Below are 26,473 nucleotides of genomic sequence, written 5' to 3' on the forward strand. Positions count from 1 at the left end.
GTAGGGGGGGCAAGAGTAAAGTTAACATTCGTAGTTTTCATAGCTCTGTCTTTATTTATTCTGTTTCATTCATTGATTTAGCAAGTATATATTGAGTGCCTGCTGTGCACCAGGCAGTGGGCTAGGTCGTGGGCATGTGGCAGTGAACAAGACACATAATTTCTGTCCTTAATGGATCTTACAGTATTGAGGGAGGCAGGCATTATGCAATTAATCACACAAGTGTGTAATTACAGCCAGTGATATTTACAGAAGATGCTGTGAGAAGGTATACCTGGGGGTTCAGGGAAGAAAACCCTAAGGGCGTGATGTTTGAGGTGAGATCTGGGGGATGAGTGGGGATTAACCACTTGATGGAGGAAACAGTGTGTGGAAAACCCTCCCCTCCCCCCAAAGCATACACACACTGAGAGCTCCTGGAAGATGGTGAGGCTTCATATCCTGAGTGCCTAGCACAGTTTCTCTTCATATCCTGATTGCCTAGCACAGTGCTCTGCACTCAGAGGGCAAGCACTGTCTTTCCAATCAAAACTAAATTTAGTCAGGATTGCTTCAAGGGAATGTCTTTCTCAATAGCCTCACCCTTCCTACCCTGGAAGTCCTGATTCCAAGAAAAGTTCCCTTCGTATAAAATCAGGCAGGGGACTTCCCTGGCAGTCCAGTGGTTAGGACTCCCTGCTCTGTCTGCGGAGGGTGCGGGTTCAATCCCTGGTCGGGGAACTAAAATCTCACAAGCCAGGCTGTGTGGCCAAAAAAAAAAAAGATCAGACCATGACTGATTCACATTAAATAAGAGAAGTCTTCCCTCTCCCTGTGTATCGTCTCAGTCCTGAAAACTAAGCTGTTCCAAGACAGAGACATCTGTTTACTTCATGTAGAGCAAGGATCAGCATAGGTGGAGATCTGTGGATTGGCTGTGCAACATCTTACAGGAATCATAAGCGATTTCTTCCGGGAAACCTTAAGTATGGGTAGAAATAGAAATAAACTTGAGCGCTTAATATGTTTTGTGACATGTGGTCTGAAAGTAAAACCTGTTTTAAACTTCTTGTGTAGAAATCTCAGTGCTTGTGGCGGTTTCGAAGTTTGTGGTGACATGGTGACCAAGGATATCATGACTCCGCTGGTCGCACTGCTGAAAGAGGTATGCCACTTTCCCAGGTCGCTGTTAGTATACACACTCAGACAGTTTGGGGTTTTGTTTTGCCTTTTTTTTTTTTTCATTAAGTTTATTTATTTATTTTTGACTGCGTTGGGTCTTTGTTGCTGTGCGCGGGCTTTCTCTAGTTGCGGTGAGCCGGGGCTACTTTTCGTAGCAGTGCCTGGGCTTCTCATTGCTGTGGCTTCTCTTGTTGCGGAGCACGGGCTCTAGGTGCCAGGGCTCAGTAGTTGTGGCTCGTGGGCTCTAGAGTGCAGGCTCAGTAGCTGTGGCGCACGGACTTAGTTGCTTCATGGCATGTGGGATCTTCCCGGAGCAGGGATCGAACCCGTGTCCCCCGCATTGGCAAGTGGATTCTTAATCACTGTGCTACCAAGGAAGTCCCTGTTTTGCTTTTTAAGTACTTTGGTGTTAGTTATTTTGTCTTCCCTCAAAACATTCTATAGGAATTGTATTTCTTTCCTGGAAACACTGATCTCATCACGGATACTAGTCTCTAGTTTGTCCCCACTACCTTTATTTATCTGCTTGTTAGAAAAGACCTTCCTAAAACTATAGACTGACTCCTTTAGACTTTAAACTTCATACGATGAAAATAATTTGTATTTATTGGTTGCTTATTTATGTGCTCGGTGCTGTCTTGTATATTATTTCACTTAATCTTCGGAGCAGTCCTATTTGGCAGGTATCGTTATTCCTGTTTTACAGATGAGGAAGCTGAAGCGCAGACATTAGGAATTTGCCGAGAAGACTAGATTATGTTCTCAGATTTAACATCATGCCACCTTTATTGCATGATGTAGTTCAGGGATTAAGGAGCTCTTCCTCAGCCGTGCCTCCGGTCCACTCTTCTGTATTGATGGGTAATTTTCACTTGGGGCCATATAAAGGATATCCAGTTTCGATGAGAAGTGTCAGTCTTGTTCCCTTTAGAACAGTGATTGTACTAGGGATGATGTGCCCTGCAGGGGACATTTAGCAATGTCTGGAGCCATTTTTGATTGTCATGGCTTTGGAGTAGGGGTTGCTACTGGCATCTAGTGGGTAGAGGCCAAGGATGCTGCTGAATATCCTACATTGCGCATGACAGCCACGTGCACTGCAGCAAAGAATCATCCCATCCAAATGTCAGTAGTGCCGAGATTAAGAAGCCTGCTTTAGAGGGTGCCGTGGATTTTAGGAGGGGCAGAACTGCAGAGTGGTTCAGAGCACCCAGTTCGGAGCCAGGATGCCTGGATCTGAATCCCACTTCGCTAGATACTAAGCTACACCTTCAGCAAGCTCTCTGTACCTGTTTCCTATTTGTAGCAGGAGATTAGGGATAAGAGTTCATCTACTTCATAGGTTTGTGGTGAGGACTAAATGACTTAACAGACATGAAGTGCTTAGAATAGTGCCTTGCACAAAGAAGGTACTGTATAGATGTTAGCTCTTATTATGTGTTACTTTTCTTTGCCTTATATACTATCTTTACCACATTAGATAAAATATTTTGTATTGATTTTACATTTTCACTTAAAATGTGAAATGCTTTTTATCCAGTTTGTACAGTGACTTGTGAACCTTTCTTGTCTGTATTTCTTGCCAGAAGGGCGCAGGGTTACAGGAACTGTACTGTTTGAGAATTTGATGGGCTTGTTAACCACTGTCATTTTTAAAAAAATTTTATTGGAGTATAGTTGATTTACAGTGTTGTGTTTATTTCAGGCGTATAGCAAAGTGAATCAGTTGTACATATACACATCTCCACTCTTATTTTTTCTTTAGATTCTTTTCCCATATAGGCAACCACTATCATTTTTGATGTTTACTTTTTGTGATTCTTCACTGTCTTTCTGTTTAATTATTCTTTTGAACAAAGGTACTAATCATGGTGTTTGATTTCAGTGTAGTACTGGACTGGATTCAAATGAGATGTCTCCACAGGAAAAAAAAGATCAGAACAGAAATTCTATTGAAAACATAGCCAATGAGGCCGTAAACGTGCTGTGGAATATATGGTAAGATGCTTTCCAGACGCAGCCTCCTGCTTCAGTGCTCTTCAGGCTGCTGCTCCCTCTGTTAAACTGCAGAGGAATCTCTGTTCTCTTTGGTAGGCGTGTAAATCTGTGATGTTAGTGCTTGGTCGGAGGTCTCATCAAGTGACCTAAGATCAACTGTCCTTCCCAAGCCGTTTTCCTCGTAGCATCACTACGTCCTTTTTTGCTTTACAGCTCTTCTCTCCAGTCATTGCTGCTGACAAAATAAGAGGAATCATGGTCATTAGTACCCACTGCACCTCCTTCCTCCCCCACTACCCATGTACCTTAAGGAGCAGTTGTCTTCAAGCCAGCCAGCCTCCAGTGCAGTAGATGCTTTGGCCTGGCATCTGGAATGAGACAGGGACCACAGACCTTAGTGGGTGCTTTACTCCTCTGCCGTGGCAGGTGCCATTTGACAGGGAAGTAGATGCCTGAGAAGAGCTCCTTTGGTCCCAGTAGGAAGAAGGCCACGCTCCATTCCATCATTGTAACAATGGCCGGGGGCGGGGGAGGGTGGGAGTAGGGGTGGGGGTGGGTGGACTTGCTTTTAAGAATGGAGATGGCTGGAAACACAACCTGCATTTTTTTCTATGCCATTTTATTGTCTCACATTTCTAGCCAGATTCTAGCAAGAATCTGTCATTTCCTTATTTTTAGTCAGCAGCGATGATTATTTCTGACCTAAAGCACAGGTACTTCATAGAATACAAGGTTAAGTTGGATCCTGGAAAGCTGCCTACACAGCAATCCGAACTTGCCTATGATTTCTCTCTTTTTTTTTTTAGTTTTTATTTTTATTTAATTTTTATTGGGGTATAGTTGATTTACAATGTTGTGTTAGTTTCAGGTGTACAGCAAAGTGAATCTGTTATACATATACGTATATCCACTCTTTTTTAGATTCTTTTCCCATATAGGCTATTATAGAGTTATTGAGTAGAGTTCCTTGTGCTCTACACTAGGTCCTTATTAGTTATCTATTTTATATATAGTAGTGTGTATATGTCAATCCCAATCCTCCAATTTATCCGTCCCCCCCATGATTTCATTTTAAACTAGTGGATGCATTCCACCAGGAAAATTGGAGAGATCAGGTTTGAGGAAATGCCATATTCAAGCAAGCTAGTGGGTGCTGTTTTTCAGATAACTTTAATATATAAATTGTTGAACTCAGAAATTTAAAAAAAGTTTTCTTTGAAAAGTGCCTGAAAAAGTGGTTTCCACAGTGATCTCTCTTTCCTGAGTGCCCATTATCTTAACACATTTATGCTTTATTTTCCTGACTATACCTGACTTTACTATGGGCTTCTTGAGGGGAGGTTCATAGCAGTGTTGCAGTAACTAGATGGATGGATGGATGGATGGATAGATGGACACACAAACAGAAAATAGTTTATCTTTAGACAGCAGGATTGAATTTAATCATTTAGTCAGCTCTGTTAGCTGTTAGTCTGTCATGTGTATATATGGTATGTCTGGAGGAATATTCTTCTCTGGAACCAGGAAAAAAATTATTATAATTAGCTCTGTTTACCCTATATTTAGCATATATGTTAATAACATTGATAACATTAATTCTGATTCTTTTATTAAAAAATAGTGTAATTTCAAAAATGCTTATTATAACAATTTCTTGTTGCAATCTACAAATTCTGTTAAAATTATAACAGTCTAGATAGAATGAATAAAATTTTAATTTTACTTTCTTTTAAATTTGTACTTTTTGTGTGATAAGTATAGAGGCCTTCTATCCTTACTTTAATTTATTATTACTGTGATACAGTGGAAAGACAAGTTAAGCTGGACCCAAAGACTCACCAGTAACAAAGTGTGTGATCTTTGGACAGATCACTTCACCTCTTGGGGTCTGAGTTTCCTTACCCACAAAATGAGGAATTGAAGTAAATGATTTCTAAGCTCTCTTCCATCTTTAACCTCCTGTAAGGAAATTGGCGTGCGGGTAAAGAGATTGGCTAAAAGATCCTACTGTGATGGAAGTAAATGTACAGATAGCCAGTTGTGTTCCTGCACAGTGACTATGAATGGGCATTGGTTTCTTCATCTATAAAAATGGTGGGTGTTTGACTACAACTCTTTGGTTCTTTTACAAAGCCTAATTATTTTTTCATGAATTTCTGTGGTTGATAATGTTAAAATGTGAATAGTAAAACTTTTTTTTCCCCCCTTCAATTTAGTGAATGCAGTAGTAGAGCAGTATCTATATTCAACAAAGAAGGGTGTTTGGAGATTGTATTAAAGTATTTAAGTAGGTTTTCCACCAATGTTGACCTGGCTATTTCTGTAGGTAAGTGAAGAAAAGTATGTGTGGCCTTATTCAAAATTTTTTATTCAGACATAGCATGTTTATTTTATAGGAGTGATTTTTTTTTTTCTCATTGTATGTAAATGCATAGCTGAGTTCTATTCTGAAGCTTTTAAAGTCTGTGATTAATGCTTTACTTACTCATGTAGTTTTCCCACTCTTGACCCTGAGAGGGAGGAAAGTAATTATGTGAGCATATGTGGTTTCTAGTATACTACCATTCTTAGAAGGCTTTATTAATTCTGGAAGCTTTCATCTCCCATTTGCCGAGAAACAGTAACCCACAACTACCAGGCCTTTGAGCCATAGTTAATTGGAATGTAGACCTATTTAAATGGCTTGTACCACTATCTCATACTTCCAGAAGAATACTTCTGATAACCTGTGCTTTTTTTGAGAGAGGAAAATAAGTGATTGGAATTTCACATAGGCCTGCTTGCCTTCCAGGCAGGGAAAGCAAAGTCTGGCAGCTTCAGCTGCCTTGGCTCCCTCGCCTTCTGTACATGGGGTTAGAGAGCAACCGGGGGCCCGTACTCAGCAGGTGGAGGAGACAGAAACCAGAGGGTGGGTGGCTCAGCAGAACTCTGGGGGCAAGTGGAGAAATAATGGGTGAAAAGCATTTTTTTCTACCCATCGTAATATAGGCATCTGGCTGTCCTTTTATTTAACTGTGTATTTCTCCTGGCAAGGGCAAGTTTATTCCACTTACTGAAGTGTATTCCCCTTACCAGTGTTTCTCTTGGCTCTAGTGGACATAGAACAGAAAAGGAAAAAATAATAGTGGAATAAATACTACTGAGACAAATTTTTAAATCAGTTTCTCAAAATGGAATCTTTGGCAAAGGGGAGATTTGTGAGTAAATGAGAATTTTAAAAACAGTCGAACTAGGAAATTGGTAGGTGACTTTTAGTCTCAGAGGACAGTCTTTATTACAATAAGAGAATTTCAGGAAAGTTCATAGCTTTTAAAAGAGAAACTTCACTTCTGTTTTGGGGCCTCAAGGTTTGTAGATTTGGTTATTTATTTAGTTTTTTTCCTAAAGAACTTTTTTAAAGAACTTTAAAAAAATGGATCAGAATAAAGTTATTTTGCATTGTATAGCAGTGTTTTCCTTGGCACTTACCTAGGTTCATGATTTTTTAAACAAATGTCAAACTACTTCTGTTTTGAAAATCAAGCACGGCTTACATATAGTAAAGTGAAATTCTGAGATTCCATCCTATGTATTAATACAGCTTTCTTTGAGCTTGTGTTGTCATAGCAATCACAACTTATCTTGTTTTTTTGCTAAAGTGAGTTTAATTAGTCTCTTAATGAAAAAAATACTACATTGGGGTATATGTATATGTACATATATGCATATATATGGATTTATATATAAATGTATTTTGGAAACCAAAATAGAGCACAGCAATAGCGTGTATTTTGACTACTAATTTGGATGGGAACGATCTGCTTTGGAAGTTTTAGACCTGGAAAGAAATGGATTTGTATGGTCTACAGTATCTCAAAGAAAACAGATTTGGGCTTGCTTCCTCATTTGTGCTTCAGTCAGACCTTTCATGCAGTCCCAACTGTTTTTATACTTTCAGTTAATTATTTCTAATTTACAAGTTGTAATCCATTGTCTTGTTCTAATGCCAGAGAACAGTTAAGTGCTAAATAAATCATATGTCTATTAATATTTTACCCATCTCTTAATTTGATCATATTTTTATATAAAACACTTTTTTCCTTAAATATGTTTCACCAGAAATAACTCTAACTTTTAAGGTCGTGCTGAATTTCAACGAAACCAGAATGTTCCCAAACCTAGGGCTTGTCTTTGACAACAGAACTACCCTGAGAGTGTTGTCAGTGCACTGGTGTTTGGTCCGCAGGCTGTTTGCTACTGGTCTGTGATGAGTACAGAAATAGAGGCTAAACCTTTATAAATGTTTATAGTAATTCCACATTGTCACGGCGGTTAAGAGGCTTTTAAATTATATTTCATAAAAGTATAGTTTTATAAAGGATTAGAAATTAAGAAAAAAGGGAAAAAGGTCTTTTATACCTCTGATAGTTTGGGAAGCCTCATTTGCATGTTCCGTGTTTGAGGGAAAGCGTATATCTCCTACAAAAGCTACCTGTGTCCAAAGAACTTGTAAAGATGCAAATGTTTTTCGATGAGTTATTTTGGTTTAAATTATCCTAGCAGAATTCATTTTTTTCTAAATATTTGATGTTTGTCTTTATAGCATATTGTTTGCAGACGGTGACTGAAGATAACCCAGAGCTACTGAAATCTTTCAGTGCCCCAGCATTGCATGTGCTGGAATCAGCAATGCTTTCTCCTGTCAATTCCATGGAATATATTCTATTAAAGACATTGGTGGCAGGTAAAGTTTAGCCATATGTGATAGTGTGCTTTTTTAGTAACTTGTAGTAGGTAGAGATGGGGGACAAAGTTATTCCCCCATTTCACCGCATCAGGGCTTTCTGTGCTTAGTCTGTTCTGAAAATTTTAATATTTTAGTGGAGACCCTTAATTCAAGCGGTTCTGCATAGTTTCAAAGCCTTCTAAGATTAAATGTGTTTTTAGTTTAACAAACTACTGTTGTCTGATAAAGAAATGCTGTTGTCAGGACCCCCTCTTATTTATGAACCAGTGAGTTCAGAAGTTGACTGTGTAGTGTAGGCATCTAAGACATGACCATTCACTTTCCTATAAGATCTTCACCCGCAATGCATCTCCCCAGAATTTCTAAATACAGAAAGAAGAAATAATCTGATGACATGTCAAGTAGTAGGAAACTTATTATATAGTTTCCTCTTGCCTTTGGTCTTCCAGGGGTAATTTATCTTGAGAGGTGGTTTTTTCCCCTAAACTGATAAAATACACATAACATAAAATTTAACATCTTAACCATTTTTAAGTGTACAGTTAAGCAGTGTACATTCGCATTGTTATATAACCAATCTCCAGAACACTTTTCATCTTGCAAAACGGAAACTCTGTACACATTAAACAACTCCATTTCCCTCTCCCCTCAGCCCCCAGCAACTACTATTCTCCTTTCTGTCTCTATGGATTTGACTACTCTAGTGCCTCAAATAAGTGGAATCAAACAGTATTTTTCTTTTTGTGACTGGTTTATTTCGCTTAGTGTAATGTCCTCAGGGTTCATCCGTGTTATAGCATGTGTCAGAATTTCCTTCCTTTTTAAGGCTGAATAATATTCCACTGTATGTATATATGACATTTTGTTTATCCATTCATCTGTGGACGGACACTTGGCTTGCTTCCACCTTTTTGTTATTGAATAATGCTGCTATGAATATGGTTCTACAGATGTCCATGTGAGTCCTTGCTTTCAATTCTTTTTGAATATATATACCCAGGAATGATTTTTATTTTAACCGTCACATTTTTTTTTTTTTTTAATTAGTCTAACTACTTAGTGGTAGCTATTCTAGTTTCATAAGCAGAAAACCAAGAACCTGCTCTCTGGTTGTCCGTGAGACCTTGGAATTTTAGTGCATTCCATTCCACTCTTGGAATATAAGAAGCTGCTTAGGAGAGCAGCTCAGGTTAAGATGAAAGAAAGCCAGGCAACTCAATTTGTCGTGGTAAAAGAAACTTGATCGGTGTTCTCTTGATCTGTTGCTCTCTGGTGTATCAGAGCAAGGCATTGTGTGCCAAGAAAAGGAGATGATTGTGAAGGACTGCTGTAATAAAGGGAGCTGCCTCAGTGCAAAGCTTTCCGACATTTAATAAAAACGGAACAAAGGCAGTGGGATTGGGATTTTTTGAAATTACACCTGAGCTTGAAGAGCCACTCTCATGGAAACTGTATTTAATAAAAGATTTCACAGTTGATTTCTTTGTCCTTATGCTCATTTTTTTTCCACAGGCACCATTTGGAATCTAAAGGACATTATTCCATCCAAGAGTCAGGCAGAAATCATAAATGCCATACTAAAGATCTTATCTGAAGTTCTGGAAATGGATGCTGGTGAAACGGTTCTTCAAATGAAGGAGGCCGAAACTCAAAGGATAAAAACTGCTGCAGAGACTGAGGACACATTACAGAATGTTAATGGTGATGATTTGATTGAGGATGATGAAATGGAAGGAATTCCTCATAGAAGGAAAGTCAGAAGGAAAGCTTTCATTTCAGATTTACTTCCAGTAAGTCGGATTGATGCTTTCAGACATGGATTAATACAGCTATTTTCTTTCAATAGGTATCCTAAGCTTTGTAGGAAAATGTTACAGCAAAGTTAATTATAACGTGAATTTCAGTTAAAAAAAAAAGTCATGTTTTCCCATTAACTCATAACTCAGAAATCTCCCAAAGGAGAAAAAAAAATGTCCTAAGACAAATCTTTTATATAGAGAAGGTTTGAAAGATGGGGTAGACCAGTACTTTTGCAGCACTTCAGAGACATGTGGTCATCTCCCACTTCAGTTACACATTCTCTTCCAGACTGTCTTCAAACTAAAGGAATTTTTACTTTGCTTGAATTGTCCCTTGCATTCTTGTCTCTTTTATTTTAGTGTTTAGCCTTACCAAAGTAGCAAGCCAAACTTTCATTTACCCCCTACTGGCGAGCAGAGGAGGTTGGGTGATTATGAAAATTAATGATGGTTTGTAGTTTTTGCAGACTGGTTTATAGTCTTTGTTTGTTTGTTTGTTTTATAAATTTATTTATTTATTTTTGGCTGCGTTGGGTCATCGTTGCTGCACGCAGGCTTTCTCTAGTTGAGGCGAGCAGGGGCTACTCTTCGTTGTGGTGTGCGGGCTTCTCACTGCAGTGGCTACTCTTGTGGAGCGCAGGCTGTAGGCACGCGGTCTTCAGTAGTTGTGGCATGCGGGCTCAGTAGTTGTGGCTCACGGGCTCTAGAGCACAGGCTCAGTAGATGTGGCGCACAGGCTTCGTTCCTCCACGGCATGTGGGATCTTCCCGGACCAGGGCTCGAACCTGTGTCCCCTGCATTGGCAGGCGGATTCTCACCCACTGTGCCACCAGGGAAGTCCCTGGTTTATAGTGTTTGATTGGGGCTCATTTGTGCTAGTGGGTGTGACGGTGGGGTGAGGAGGAGCAGTCTTGGGTGCAGGGAACACTTCAGCTGAGCCCATCAGCAGCGATGGAGCCATACTTTGGGAAAACATTTTTCCCAAGGAGGAGAGCAGGTCGTCAGGAAGACAGGGAGGACAGTGAGTTGGGCTTTATTCATCTAGGTGCACATTTTCTGTGCTTACTCTGTGTGCCAGGCCCTGTGCCAGGTGCTGCTGATAGAAAGATGATTAAGGCATATGTCCTGTCTTCAGGGACCTTTTCCGTCTTGAGAGGATAGACATGTAATGATAATTTATTATAATGCCTGTGCTAAGAACAGTGATAGGGCTGTGCACAGACTTCTGAGGGGGTCGTATCTATAGAGTAGGCACACCTGACTCAGCCCTGATGGAAGCAGAACGGAAGACGCTCTCAGAAAAGGCTTTGTGGACAGAACACCTGAACTGTCTTAAAGGATGGCGTAAGAAACAGCATGATGAAAGCGGATTAGTGTTGTTTGAGGGGACTGGAGGCAGGAAGACCAGACAGGAGGCTGCTGAAGTCATTGGGAAGAAAGACAATGAAGCCTGAACTGGAAGAACCCTAGTAATGTCCTGTCACACTTTCTACCATCTCACTCGTGGCCTGTCCTGATTCATGTGCAATGAACTGAAACTGAGAAGTATCTTAAGTCAGTGTCTTAGAGTTTTGACAGATTTATTTTTAAAGAATTCTTAGTGGGCATAAACTCATCAGTATACCACTGCCCTACATTCCTGAAGTCTTGTAAAGCTGAATTGGTGGTGTCTTAAAGCAGTCAAATGCTGTAGTTAAGAACTACTTTCTCACTACAGATAACTCAATTTCGTTTCTTTCTATGGCTGATTAATATTCCATTGTATATATGTGCCACACTCCCCATGAACAGCTGTTAGGTGCAAAGCATTGTGTTAAGTGCTGGGGTGAATCCGAAAATGAAAAGGCCATCCTGCCCTTGAGTTGCTTGCAAATCGTAGAGCGGCTTAAAAATCATATCACCCCCTTTTGGTGCAAGAGGCGTGTATTTGAACACCCAGTTTACTCCTTGTCTCACTTGTGCATCTGAGTCAGAGTGGGTAGAATTTAAAATCAGTAAAGCAAGATAGACAAAGGCATAGCTCTGAGCCTTGTCATTCCAAAGGGTGTTTCTAGAACCCCAGCAGCAGCCCCTCAGGTACCACATGGAGGTGAGTTACAGATCTGGGATCCACATGTGGAACATCAGCTATAACAGGTCAGGGTTTGGGGGCTCTTCTGCAGGTGTTGCATCGTGCTGACCAGGTCACTTTGTCCTGCCAGATGCACATATACTATGTTTCCCCACCCCGAATTCCCATCAGAGCAGAAGTGGAAATTCCACTTGGGCTGTCAGGGGACTCTGAAAGATCGGACATCTCTGGCTGGGAGAACAGCACTCCTGCAGGGTTTCCTCATCTCCAGCCTTGCTTTCAGGGGCCCCACAGGGAATGAGTGAGTGGGGATTGAGATCCACATCCACCAAGATGAAGTGTCACTGTTTCAAAGTATCGATATTTAACTGTTATTTAGAGATTCACTTTCCCAAGTATTACTTAGAAATAGAATTTTGGTGCTTAGAAAATGCAGTGTTTTCTCTTAACAAAAGCTTGCTTTTTAAAGCCTATCACCATAGCTGAGTAGACCGGATGATTAACATGCTGATCAGGCAGCCAGTGTTTAAGTGCCAGTAGTGTGCTAAGCATCGTGCTGCCATGTGCCAGGAATACAAATTTACAGCCAGGCAGCTCTGGTCTTTCAGGCTGCCCAGTGGCTTGTGCAGGGATCCTTTAGAATCAAAACCCTTAATTGCATCATTTAACTTAAGAAGGTATAAGCACAAATCTGTAAAGAGAGAACTGACCCAAGTTGTGGCTGTAACATGCAGAAGTAGGACAATCCCTACCCAGCTTCCACAGTTAGCAGTTGTCAAATCACAGTCTGTTTTCTTTCATCTATTTCCCTACCCACTCTCCCAACTACTGAATATTTTGAAGCAAATCTCAGCTGTCATAACATTTCCTCTGGATTGGTTCTTTAGGTCAATTTGGTAACAATAAGAAGCAGGGAAATGTTCTGAGCAGGAAAGTCAGGTAAAGAAGTGGAACTTAGTTTCAGAATTCTTCTAAGGCAGATCTTTGTAGGTTTTAAGTGGATGAGAGCCCAGCAAAGGCATGTCTTGTGTAGCTTTGAGTCGCCTCTAAGAAATGTTTAGTTGAATATCATACACGCACGAAGTGAGTAGGAATAAATTTTAGATACGTTCTTTTCTTTTTAATTAATTAATTTTATTTTTGGCTGTGTCGGGTCTTAGTTGTGGCACATGGGCTCTTTCATTGCGGCGCACGGGCTCCAGAGCACGTGAGCTCTGTGGTTGTGGCCCGCGGGCTCAGTAGTTGCAGCGCGCGGGCTTAGTTGCCCCGCTGCATGTGGGATCTTAGTTCCCTGACCAGGAATCGAACCCGCATCCCCTGCATTGGAAGGTGGATTCTTAATCACTGGACAACCAGGGAAGTCCCTAGATACATTCTTGCCAGCAATAAAATGAATATAAACATAGGGATTCCTGTGCTACATCTATTAAATAAGCTGTCTTCTTTTTTTTTTTTTTAAGAATGTGGTTCAAAATTACAGTTAAATCGTTGCACAAGAAGTTGCTGGAGGATTAAAAATGAGTACAACATTCTGGAAAAGGAGAACAGGAATATGTCACAGTATCTATAGGTGTGTTTTTAACCTTTGATCCAGTAAATCTGAGGAAATAAGATAACCAAGTAATCTGAAATATTCCATGCTAGAGGAATGCTTAATAAATTATAATACATTCATTTAATGGAATATTTTACAGCCATTGAAAAGACAGAAACTGGGAAACATTCAGACAACAAAATATACATTACTTTTAGCTTATGTACTGTTTTGGAGTGAAGCTATTTCACTTTTCATAGGTGACTTGAGAATTAAGGTCATATAAATTTATACAACCCATTTTGAGAATGTTACTTGATAAGTTAGGTTCATGTTATTTATTCCCAGGAGAAAAAGTCCCCCTCTTCCTTCAGTCTTTAAGAAATGCTTTATTGCAGTCTTCAGAGAAAGCCAGAAAGCAGCAAGCCTGTCTGCTCCTTAGTCAAGTTCTGGTGGTCATATAAGGGCCTGTTAGTAATTCTGGTTAATGAAGTCTCTTCCAAGAAACTGTGTAAGTGTCTAAAAGCAGGTTTGTTGTATGTAAGTGCCTGGTGTCCAAAATGAACTCTTGTTTTAATCTTAGTATGCTGAGCTACTTCTTAACACATTAGATTAAGTTTCAGGGTGAATTTAGTTCAGAATTCCTGAATATTTTTCTGTTCTCTCCAGCTAACTAAGCAACACTTAGAAAATAACCGTGCAGATAGATGGAAACCCGGTGAACAGTGGCACGCTGCACAGTGCCAAGAGGAATCATAATGCCTGTTTGTCCTTCCAGCACTTTATGACTTTTCTTCTACTTACCCACCCCCACCCAAGTCCTCTATTCCAAGTGCAAATATCATTTAGTAGGCTTTAACTAAGGAGGGTCACATGAAAATATTTTTCCACACATTTGAGAGTTGGTCGTTTGCTTTTTTTTTTAAGCCCACCGACAAGGAGCTGAGAGAGACCATAGCGTTGCTGACAGCTCAGCAGACTGCTCTGGAAATCATTGTTAACATGTGCTGCAGTGAAGGTCTGTGACCAGTTCCCATTTAGATATCCTCCCCTGGACTGGGAGGGCAGCTTCCATGAGGATTATCTTAAATAGTCCAGTTCTGTGTGATCTGCACTCTTCCCAGATCCCACCGACGATGAATGGGAAGAGCTCTCCAGCAGTGATGAAAGCGACTCATTTATGGAGAATTCCCTCAGTGAATGCGGTGGGCAGCTGCTGTCTCCCCTCTGCCTCTCCCATGAGGTTCACACCGCTCTCACCAACTACCTCATCCCAAAGAAGGTAATCTGTTTTCAGTCTAGGCTCGTTCTAGAGCACAGGGAAGGCTGAAGAAAGCTGTTACTTCTGTGTGCAAAGGAAGTGCGCTAATACTGCCAGGTGTGGCTAATTGGTAAGACCTGGGAAACAAAACAATGACCAACACTGGAGGCGGGCCGTTCAGAATTCCTGAGCACCTCTTTATCAAGCCTGACCATCTCACTTAGAAGTCACATGTTGGGATTTTATAAAGGAATCGTGTAAAAACCCTACTCTTTAACCTTTGCCTTACTTCCTTTTTAAATTTAGATTTTTGAGAAAACTGCCTTTCCAAACAGCACTGCAGTTGACGTGTGTTCCAGGAACCCCAGTTGGAAACCTTTGATTAGAAAGTAAGAACTTTTCTAGTTTCAAAACCATTTGTCATTGTTATTATATGAAATGATGGACCATTCAATGGAAGATGCCGACTCCCCCTTCAGGATCTCTCCCCCTTTGTCCTGTGTATGTTCCCTGGAGAAGTCTGCCCATATGTTCACTAAGACAGGAGAGTGCACGTAGCAGTGTGGTTCACAGTTGCCCCAACTTGGAAACAACCCCAATGTCCATCAGTGGCAGAATGGATAAATAAGTGCTGACATAATCATACAGTAGAATACATACAGCTGAGCTACTTCTTAACACATTAGATTAACACATGCAGCAATAAAAAATCTGAACTAGAACACTGACACTAAACTGTTTCCTTTAGTGATGCATACATAGGTGGTAAACCTGTAAAGAAAAGCAAGGAAATGTCTGCTATAAAAGTCTGGAGAGTGGTGACCTTTGGGGTCAAGGAGGTGGGGCGTGATAGGGAAGGGATAGGTGGGCCGTGAGGGCGCTAGCAGCATTTCTTTTCTTTTTTTTTTTAATTGAAGTATAGTTGATTTACAGTGTTGTGTTAGTTTCAGGTGTACAGCAGTGTTTCAGATATATATGTATTCTTTTTCAGATTCTTTTCCCTTATAGGTTATTACCCTATAGTTCTCTGTGTTATACAGTAGGTCCTTGTTGCTTATCTATTTTATATATAGTAGTGTGTGTATGTTAATCCCAAACTCCTGATTTATCCCTCCCCCCCTTTCCCCTTTGGCAACCATAAGTTTGTTTTCTATGTCTGTGGGTCTATTTCTGTTTTGTAAATAAGTTCATTTGTATCTTTTTTTTTTTTTAGTTTCCACCTATAAGCGATATCATATGACGTTTGTCTTTCTGGCTTAGTTCACTTAGTATGATAATCTCTAGGTCCATCCATGTTACTGCAGGTGGCGTTATTTCATTCTTTTTTATGTCTGAGTAATGTTCCATTGTATAAATATGCCACATCTTCGTTGGACATTTAGGTTGCTTCCATGTCCTTTAAATAGTGCTAGCATTGTTTGTTTCCTACCTAGATGCACAGGTGTTTGCTTTGTAAACCGTTAAACTCTGTATATTCATTGAGCGCTTTATGTATGTCATATTTCACAATTAAAAATAATTTTAAAGATACTGCCACGCATAGAAATTTTTCTCAAGCAGATTCCATGTGACTCATAAATGTGCTGTGCCTCAGCGGCCCTGAGTGCTCAAGCAGTTTGATCTGGTAGGATTTTTTTTTTTTTTTTTTTTTGCGATATGCGGGCCTCTCACTGTTGTGGCCTCTCCCGTTGCGGAGCACAGGCTCCGGACGCGCAGGATCAGCGGCCACGGCTCACGGGCCCAGCCGCTCCGCGGCATGTGGGACCTTCCCGGACCGCGACACGAACCCGTGTCCCCTGCATCGGCAGGCGAACTCTCAACCCCTGCGCCACCAGGGAAGCCTGAGCTGGTAGGATTAACAGTTCACTTTACGAATCCTTGCTCACTGCCCTAGACCTCCTTCTGCTTACAGATGGTCCCTGTCAGAATCTGACACTTAGTTTCAAGGTCAGTGCTGAATTCTGCTGGGTTACTGTGAGAGGAACAGACAGCATTCTCTCTCTTCCTTTGCAGAATGAGCACTATACAATGCAGAGCCCTCGTGTGTCTCCAGAGCCTTGTCTCCCTCCTGGATGTGGACCATCTGGGAGGACCTGCAGCCCTTCAGACACTTGCACAGCATCTGTCACAACTGCTTTTTTCTCAGCCAGGTAAATATTTAGGCCTTATTGTGAAAAACGACTGGGATGGAACAGAATTTTGAAGGGCCAGGAACTTGGAGTTTGTAATTATATGGTCTCTCACCCAACCTGCAGAAACCTTTCCCAGACACTAGCAGTCATATATTTATAGTTGCCGGTGGGATAGAGTCAACAAAGTATGCAGGCAGGCCTCTGGGGTATAATTATCTTTTTCATTAAAATTGCTTGCATCCAGTTACGTCAGGACAATCAAGGCTGCATCACAAATATCATAAATATTAGGGTTCATTAAAATATTTGGGTAATTCTCTATTCCTTAGTTTTCTTCTTAAATATAAAATCGTTTGATTGACATTTGATTGGGTGCTACAGATGTGTATGACAGAATTCACAAGGTTTGAGAGCACATAAAGTGGAAAGCCTCGCTCCTTTTTCTCACACTACCCAGTTCCTCTCCCAGAATTGGTCCCTGTGGCCAGTTTCTTGTGTATTCTTCCAGAGAGATTCTCGATACCAAGGCATGTATGTGTATTTTTAAGGCAAATGATAGACTACCGTACACACAGTTCTACACCTTGCTTTTTTTCCAACACATCTCTTTCTTCAAATACCTTTGCGTGGTACAAGCTGAATCTCTAAGTAACAGGTATCTGATGTGGATTAATTTCATTTGTACGCAGAAACCTAGAGAGATACTGTACATTAGATAGGTGTTCTTTTTTTTTTTTAAATTTTTACTGGAGTATAGTTGATTTACAGTGTTGTGTAAGTTTCTGCTGTACAGCAAAGTGAATCAGTTATACATATACCCACTCTTTTTTAGATTGTTTTCCCATGTAGGTCATTACAGAGTATTGAGAAGGGTTCCCTGTGTTATATAGTAGGTCCTTATTAGTTATCTATTTTATATATAGTAGTGTGTATATGTCAGTCCCACTCTCCCAGTTTATCCCTCCCCCCCCTTCCCCCTGGTAACCATAAGTTTGTTTTCTACATCTGTGACTCTGTTTCTGTTTTGTATATCAGTTCATTTGTATCATTTTTTAGATTCCACATACAAGCAATATCATAGAATATTTGTTAACTGTTCTTTTGAAATGACCTAGCTGTACAGCGTATAATGCATGCTCTTCTAACAGATTGTCATAGTTCACTGTCGTAGAATCTCATTTAACTTAGGCACATTAAACTATAGGAGCTCAAACAAAGCCAAGAAAGGAAATAGAGGTATTTTACATAGTAAAGGAAAATTCTTCGCGTTACTCTATCCGGCATGTATGTCTGGAGTGAGGGTTAATACGGGAGATGTGAATCTGCTCTATTTCTGTGCAAAACTGTTTAACATTTCCGCTTCTCAGACACAGTACTAAGTCCAAGAGCTGAAACTCTTAGAAGATCAAAATATGGTCACTTTTGACTAAATACAAGTTTCTGTATAAGCATTCCTTCAAGAGGCGGTCTCTGATTCTTTAAGACATCTATCTTGCACTCTATGAAGAGGTGCTGTGTATTTAATGGTGCATGTTTTAGAAGTTCTAGATTAATTTTTAAAGATTAAGTAAATAAATATTTAGAAACTCATTATATAGTTATCAATATTTGTCCATTAACAGGTGGAGTTTTCAAGTGATCTCACGCTGTATATCCTTTAGCTGGTGCCGTCATGTGAAAACCACATGCCCAGCCATACCTAAGACAGGATGTTGAACAGGATGTGAGCAGTGTTAGCCCCACTCCCGTTCCAAGCCCGTACTGGGCCAGCTCTGGAGCACAGAGGTGACTGGTCATTGTGAGCTGGCCAAATGATGACCATAGCTTTATATTTCTCTCCCAGCCTTGTAAACCTAACGAGATCTGGATGGCATGGGGGGCAAGAGGGATGGTTTCCGTCAGCCCAGCAGGATGTCCTGTGGAGGGGTGGCTGGCGGAGACTGCTATTGCTCATGCCCCCTCCCATCCACGCATTCCCATGGGCTCCCTGCAATGGGCAGGGCCAGATAGGGGAGTCCACAGCTAGGCCCCCAGGCGAGCAGGACCTACCCAGACCTCTTAGTGCTTCCAAGACCTGCTTAACCTGAGAGAACCCTGTTTGCCCTAGTTTCACAATTGCCATCTCTTTCCTCTGGGCCATTTCTCCATGAGGGTCCAGTCAGGGTCCCACAAGCCCCATCCCCTGCCAGCATGAAGAGTTTATTTCACTGGAAGTAAGTGCACATATTCTGTGCCTCTGCTTATGCAGAACACACTTAGGTGTGTTTCTCCTAGTTCAGCTGGCTGTTCTTGGTCACTGGTACAGGCACATTTATTACCTGGAAAGATCACAGGAAAACCATAACAAGCTGAGCCTGAGAGAAATAATGGAAAGTTTCTGAATTGTGAGAAAGTATGATTAAACACTTAGATTTTTAATAAATTCCAGTTTCCTAGCTATTGTAGACATAACCTTTTTATCAGAATGAAATTTTTGATAAAGGATAATTGCTTATACTATTCTAGTATAGTCTTTCCATATATTTGGGATTTATAAAATAGTGTAACCCTGTGAGCTCTACATGGATAATGTGAACTGTTATTGAAGAATTTGGTGGGGAGAATGGGGCTAAATTTCTCTCTTTTGTGTTACCATGTTTGAGTTAAATGTATGAGGATCGTACAGCTGTATTGTATTTAACTTGTTTTAGTTTTGCTGTTGAAATACAGTTCTGAATACTTATAAATTTTTTGATATATACCTCCATAGATTTGTGGCTGACATCAGAGATAAAATGAGCAAGTTTTTAGTAGAGTCTGGTCCTTGTGTTCAAAACACCAACCTCTTTGTCTCCTTCATTTAAAATATTGATCTTCAAAACATAAGAAATTTTTAGCAATGTTGTATTTGCAGATTGGGTCAGTTTGTCATTTTTTCCATTACGGGGGTTCTAAAATCATTTAGGATTCCCTGCTACCCTAGATTTTGGGGAGCAGAAAGCTCATTTTCATTACAGTTAGAATGGTGGTAGCACCCATTCTGGGATACGGTTTTTATTCCATATCAGAACATTGAAAATCAGTCTGCAGAATTCACCTAAATATAATTTGCTGCTTGATTACTTGTGGGTTGACTATTTACCTACATTTAGGTGTGCTACAAATTCTTAGATGCTGTACAAAGTTGTTGCGGGGAAAGACATTTTGAATCACCTCTTTTGTTTAACTTCTTTTGACATTTACTTAATTTCTTTTGACAATACCACGTCTTGACCTTTTACTGAGCATTTCTCAGAAAGGCAGAGTTGTTTGAACTTCCTTCCCTAATTTGGATAAATGAACAGAAACGTGAATTAAATAAAAATCATCCAAATTTAGGGGAAATATGAATTTCACGTAATGTAAAACAGTAGTGTAGTTTAGATTAGGATTTTGAATCTAAGGTCATTGTTATTTTCCTAAGAATAGAGGATAGAAAAAAAATTGGTTCTGAGATGTGTTCTAGTTTGTATCAAGTTAGTTCTGCATAACATGGTTTAATAGTTTTATGTGCAGCTGACAGATTTCCAGGACTACACTTACAGCTTTAATCAAATATAAGTTACTTTTCAGAGCCAGTATGGTGGCTTTTGGACGTTTAATAGTAACAATTTTATACCAGTTTTTGAGGGCCTCTTAGGTACTAGGTTTTATGAGCTAGGCATTTATTACTCCACCTGCCTGACGGGGACGCTGAGATTTAGAGGTTTAGGGACTTTTTTCAGGGGGGTTCCTTCTTTTAACAACTATTTATTTATTGACTTACTTTATGCCTCGCGCTGTTCTAGGTCCAAGGTATACAGGCATAAACAAGATAGGCAAGGCCGCCATGCTCATGGAGCTTGCATTTTCATATAAATAAAGGTTTAAGGTCATTTTGGCTAGGAAGGAAAAACATAAAAGCAGAATGGTATGAGGTGTCGCACTAGTTAGTATGGAAAGGCCCCTTTGAGGAGCTAACACTTGGGCTGAGACCAAAATGAGAAGTCACATAATGTCACAGGCTGGATCCTGGCCCTGGTCTGTCTGATCCTAAAGTATCCTAGTATCTGTTCTGTGATACTTACAGGAATTCCCTACCTCTGTGCATAACATATATCTGAAAATGAGAGAGCCGAAAGATAAGACAAGCCTTAATTGCAGTCTTTGCAGAAGCTGCCTTGCTCTCATGCGGCCCAGAAAGGGGCATCAGAATCTCTATTTGGCCAAGGGCACCACAGAGGAGAAGGACACAGTGTCTCCTGCTATATAACAAATCACCCCAAAACTTGCTGGCTTAAAACAGCAGTAATCGTATGCTATTTCTCGTGGTTTCTGTGGGTCAGGGATTTAGAAAGGGTCCAGCGGAGATGGTTTTCTCTACCCCATGATGTCTAGGCCAGTGTGTCTCAACTGGCAGCAGTTTTTGCCCCCCGAGGACTTTTGTCAATGTCTGGAGACCTTTTTTGTTGTTACAATTTGGGGGTTGTTGCTGGTATCTAGAGGGTAGAGGCCAGAGATGTTGTTAAATATCCTAGTGCCCAGGCGACTCCACGTGCACCACAAAGAATGATCTGGTCCAAAATGTCCATAGTGCTGAAGCTGAGAAACCCTAGCCTAGGGCCTCTGCTGGAAGACTGGGAGCCAGAATCATCTGAGGCCTATTCACTCACATGTCTGGTAGTTGGTTTGGGGCTGTCAGCCGGAACACCCACCTCTGACCCCTTCATGTGACCTGGGCTTCCATAATATGGTGGCTGGGTTCCAAGGGCGAGAGTTGAGAGAGAGGAGAGAGCAAAGGCATGTGAGTCAGGTGGAAGTCATGCCTTTTACCACTTAGCCTGTCACTTTCACATGTTGTCCTGGTTGGAGAAGCCACAAAATCCCACCCAGGTTCAAGGGGAGGGGAAATAGACTCCACAGTCTTTATGGGAAGTGGCAAGGTTCTGCAAGATCATGCAGAACTGGAAATACTCTTGTGGCTATTTTTTTCTATTTTAAATCAATTTGTTGGGTTTTTAAAAAAAATACATTTATTTATTTATTTGTTTTTTTATTTTTGGCTGTGTTGGGGCTTCGCTGCTGCACACGGGCTTTCTGTAGTTGCAGCGAGTGGGGCTACTCTTCGTTGCGGTGCGCGGGCTTCTCATTGCAGTGGCTTCTTTTGTTGCGGAACATGGGCTCAGGGCACGCGGGTTTCAGTAGTTGTGGCTTGTGGGCTCTACAGCGCAGGCTCAGTAGTCGTGGCACACGGGCTTAGTTGCTCCGCGGCATGTGGGATCTTCCCAGACCAGGGCTCGAACCCGTGTCCCCTGCATTGGCAGGCGGATTCTTAACCACTGCGTCACCAGGGAAGCCCTGTTGTGGCTATTTTTGGAAAATATAACCTATCACACCACATCAATTGCTTTCCCTTCCACCAAAGGGGTTAGGGAGCCAGCTCACCTAGGCGGTCCTCACTCTCCTATATGGCTGTGTTATCATAATTGTTTATTGCTGTTGTTCTGTTTATTCCGTGTGGGAAGAAGGGACAATAAGAAAAGAGTAAAAATGAGCAAGAGTGGGAAGGGGAAGTTGGGTCAGTAAAAACCACAGGAGCCACTGAAAACCAGAGGCATAGTGGCCTGGCCCTGCACAAGCAACACTTCTTGGCTGGGCAGTGGGCTTGGGTTGGCGAGGAGGCACTCTGACTTGGGAGATGACTCTACCCTATGTCTGCCCAGCACCGTGATAGCAATCTGTGAAAAGCTGAATTCAGTCTACAAAGGTTAGCTCAGGCTTATCACGTGCTACAGTGTGAGTTAAATGAAAATCCAGCATCTACATACAAGTCAAGGACTCTCAGGACTATCCTGATTATTTCAATCGTGGTCATCTTTCCGACTCAAATATGCAGTTCACAGGGAGCTGTGAAGTGGAAGTTTGGGCTTAAATATCAAATGTTTTTAATATTGTAGCATATATTAACATTTAACATGCTTTGTTTTGACTCTTTTTCTATAAATAACTCTTCTTAGAGAAAAACAAAAACAAATTTATATTTCACTTTTGTGTTTTAGATTTCGCTAAGCATGTTGACTTTTTAGAAGCTATAAGTAGTGCCTTGAGGGCCCTTTTGCAAACGGTGGCCTCCAAGAACATTCCTCAGGTAAGGTTTTAAAATTTTTTTGTGGAACTAGCCAAGATTCTGTATTATGGAGGCAAAATTTATTGCTTAACTATTTTTCAGTATTTATTTCTATTGAAAGAGTAATGCATGATCCTTGTAAAGTGGAAACAAAAGTACTGAAAGTATAAAAGTAAAATCTTTTCCTTCTCCCCACCACCCCCATCAAAACATACACAGTTTTTTAGTTGATATAATGTGTTTGGCATTTGTGTTGTAAGTATTTTCTCTGGAAATCATTTGTCTTTTTTAAAACATTTTATGACAGAAATTTATAGGCATGTACTCCAGGTCCTCCACAGTGATCTGTCTGCACCTCTGTGATAGGTGCCTTATCACGTTTATTTTTTACTTTTTATGAAGGAAATTTTCAAACATTTCTAAAAGCAGAGATAATAGTATTGTTACCTGAAAGCATTATCACCAAGTGTCAACAAGTTGCCAACATCTTGTCATTCTTGTTTCTTTCACTTTCCCTACATTTTTGTTTTAGCTTCTTGGAATAGTTAAAGCAAATCATATTATTTCACCCATGAATGTTTTATCGTGTGCTTCATTATGTGTCTGTGACAGAAAATGAACTTTTAAAAATCTTAACCGCAGTACCATTATCCCAAACCCCCAAATCAACAGGTGTTTTAAAATTATCGTTTGATATGCAGTCTGAGTTCAGTTTCCCCTGATTGCTTTTAAAATGTTTTTTTTTTCCAATTGGTTTGTTCAAGTCAGCATCTAAGTAGGATCCATGTATTGTTCTTAGTTGGTATTTTGGTCTCTTAAATACATATATTTTAACGGGGTTAGTGAGATTTAATTCACATACCATACAGTTCACCCATTTAAAGTATACAATTCAGTAGTTTTTAGTATAATGACAGATTCTTAAATCTCTGAATTTATAACATTTCCCCTGCCTGCCTGCCTTTCCCCATACTATTTATTCATCGAAGAAGCTATCGGGTTTCCCTGGTGGCGCAGTGGTTGAGAATCCGCCTGCCAATGCAGGGGACACGGGTTCGAGCCCTGGTCCAGGAAGATCCCACAGGCCGTGGAGCAACTAAGCCCGCGCACCACAACTACTGAGCCTGCACTCTAGAGCCCGCGAGCCACAATTACTGAGCCCATGAGCCACAGCTACTGAGCCCGAATGCCCAGAGCCTGTGCTCTGCAACAAGATAAGCCACCACAATGAGAAAGCCGTGCACTGCAACGAAGAGTAGCCCCTGCTCGCCGCAACCAGAGAAGAGCCCGCGCACACCCAAAAATAGAGACCCAATGCAGCCAAAAATAAAAAATAAATAAAGTAATTAAAATTTTTTTAAAACCCAGAAAACGCCATAATATTAAAAAGAAGAAGAAGATGCTGTCATCTGTCCTAAAGAATTTCCCCCATTCTCAGATATGGCTGCTTTAACAATGTTATTATTTAACAGGTCCCTCTGTCTCCCATATTGCCTATAAATTGGGAGCTAGGTCTAGAGCCTTAATTAGATTCAGGATCAGATCGTTTAGGCAAAAATAATTCACAGTGCTGTATGTATATTCTACTTTTATATCACAAATCACATATTGTTGTAAAATAGTGATGTTAAGATTAATCAATGGATTCACTTGTAGCAACCAGTGATTTTTGTTGTATAGATCCACTATTTTGCAAACCACTATAGGGTTTGCAAAATGGAGATATCCTAATTTTGTCATTCCTTTTAAAGCATTTATTAGCTGTGATTCTTCTGTAAATAAAAACTTCCTATTTCATCAATTAGTTGGTAACTTTGAAATAAATTTCATACCAAAAAAGATAGGGCATGATTCTCCCTCCCCCCACCCCACCCTTTTTTCTAGAATAATGAGTTGGTGTCCTAGCAGTCTCTAAAAATAACCAGTTTTTTAAACCATCATTAAAAACTCATTATTAATTATTTACCCTACAGAATATAGTTAATAATTTCAAAATAATGGTATTATTACTAACAATAACACTACTGAATGCAGTTTAAGATTTCTTTGTGATTCTTCATGTCCTTAGGGAAAAAAATCCCTCTAGGTCTATACAAATTACTGTGTTTTAAAGTTGCTTGAAAAGTTCTCTTTGTGGCTTGTTATAAAGTTAGCTTCAGTTGTTTCAGCTTTTATTAAAGCATTTTTTGTTTGCTTTAATTTTTATTTTTTAATTATATAAAATATTTACACAGTTTCAGAGTTAAAACTGAAACAAGATATATTCAGAGAAAAATATGGTATATACATACTGTGGAATAGTATTCAGCTTTAAAGAAGAATGAAATTCTGATACATGCTACTGCATGGATGAAACTGGAAGACGTTATGCTAAATGAAAGACACAAAAGGACAAGTATTGTATGAATCCTCTTATGAGGGTCCTAGAGTAGTTAAATTTGTGGGACAGAAAGGAGAACAGTGGTTGCCAGGGGTTGGGGTAAGGGTGGGGTGTGTGGGGAGACATTGTTTAATGGGTACAGGGTTGCAGTATGGAACAATGAAGAAGTTCTGGGGATGGATGGTGGTGTTGCACCGACCGGTTGCACAACAGTGTGAATGTACTGTACTTACTACCACTGAACTGTACTTTTAAATATGGTTGAAATGGTAAGTTTTACGTATATTTTATCCCCAAAAAGAATATATATATGTATATATTTAGAGAGGTCTAGCTTCTGTCCCTTTGCCCCTGTTCTTTCCTTTGTGCCATTGGTAATCATCCTTTTTGGTTTTTTAATTTATCATTCTATTGTTCTTTTTTGGAAAACATAAGCAAAATATGTATGTATTTGTATTTCAGTCCTTTTCTTTTCTTTTTTTTTTTTTTTTTGCGGTATGCGGGCCTCTCACTGTTGTGGGCTCTCCCGTGGCGGAGCACAGGCTCCGGACGCACAGGCTCAGCGGCCGTGGCTCACGGGCCCAGCCGCTCCGCGGCCATGTGGGATCCTCCCAGACCGGGGCACGAACCCGTGTCCCTTGCATCAGCAGGCGGACTCTCAACCACTGCGCCACCAGGGAAGCCCCACTCCTTTCCTTAAAAGTAGTGCTTCTGTACTTTGCTCTTCTCCCTTATTAATCACCATAGACATGTTTCTCATTTCTTTTTTACAGCTTCATATCACTCCATTGTGTACATATTCCATATTCAACATGTCTGCATCGATGGATATTGTAGTTGTTTCCAATCTTTTGCTATTACAAATAGAACTGCAGTGAATAGCCTTTTTACAGAAGTTCTGTTGTGTTTTTTGCCATTGTGTCTTTGGGATCGATTCCTAGAATTGGACTTGCCGGCTCAGAGAACAGATGGATTTGTAGCTTTGCTCTGGGTATTGCTGTAGTCCCCTCCTTAGAGTCTGAGCCGTTTCGAATCTCCACCAGCAGCGTTTGAGAGTGCCTGTTCTGCCAGAGCCTCACCAGAAGAATATGTTGTCAAAATGTTGGATTTTAAGTGGTCTGATGGGTGAGAAATTATATCTCAATTTTAATTTGCATTTCTCTTACTGTGAGGAGGTTGGACATCTTTTCATGTGTTTTAAGGGCCTTTGCATTTCTTTTTCTGTAACTTTTCCCATCTGTTGCCAATTTTGCTATCGGGTCTGTGGTCTTTTTCCTCTGTGTGTAT

General features: G+C 40.4%; 1 protein-coding gene across 9 annotated transcripts in view; it reads left to right on the top strand.

The window, feature by feature from the left end:
* HEATR3 (HEAT repeat containing 3) overlaps nt 1-26,473 on the top strand; it is a 45,767-nt gene that overhangs the window by 11,201 nt on the left and 8,093 nt on the right. For 8 of the 9 annotated variants that reach the window (XR_009559874.1, XM_060288279.2, XM_030833032.2 and 5 more), the window contains 10 exons: nt 1,057-1,144; nt 3,047-3,159; nt 5,376-5,485; nt 7,742-7,882; nt 9,398-9,675; nt 14,217-14,307; nt 14,414-14,571; nt 14,857-14,939; nt 16,564-16,700; nt 22,739-22,827. Coding sequence is in view for 8 of the 9 variants with exons in the window: in XM_060288279.2 (XP_060144262.1) it covers nt 1,057-1,144; nt 3,047-3,159; nt 5,376-5,485; nt 7,742-7,882; nt 9,398-9,675; nt 14,217-14,307; nt 14,414-14,571; nt 14,857-14,939; nt 16,564-16,700; nt 22,739-22,827 (1,288 nt within the window). In the remaining variant the exon portion in view is untranslated. The remainder of the gene's footprint in view (nt 1-1,056; nt 1,145-3,046; nt 3,160-5,375; nt 5,486-7,741; nt 7,883-9,397; nt 9,676-14,216; nt 14,308-14,413; nt 14,572-14,856; nt 14,940-16,563; nt 16,701-22,738; nt 22,828-26,473) is intronic. The other variant, XM_030833035.3, reaches the window with a different exon arrangement.

The sequence above is a fragment of the Globicephala melas genome, chromosome 19 (genome assembly GCF_963455315.2).
Source record: "Globicephala melas chromosome 19, mGloMel1.2, whole genome shotgun sequence".
NCBI classification, from domain to species: domain Eukaryota; kingdom Metazoa; phylum Chordata; class Mammalia; order Artiodactyla; family Delphinidae; genus Globicephala; species Globicephala melas.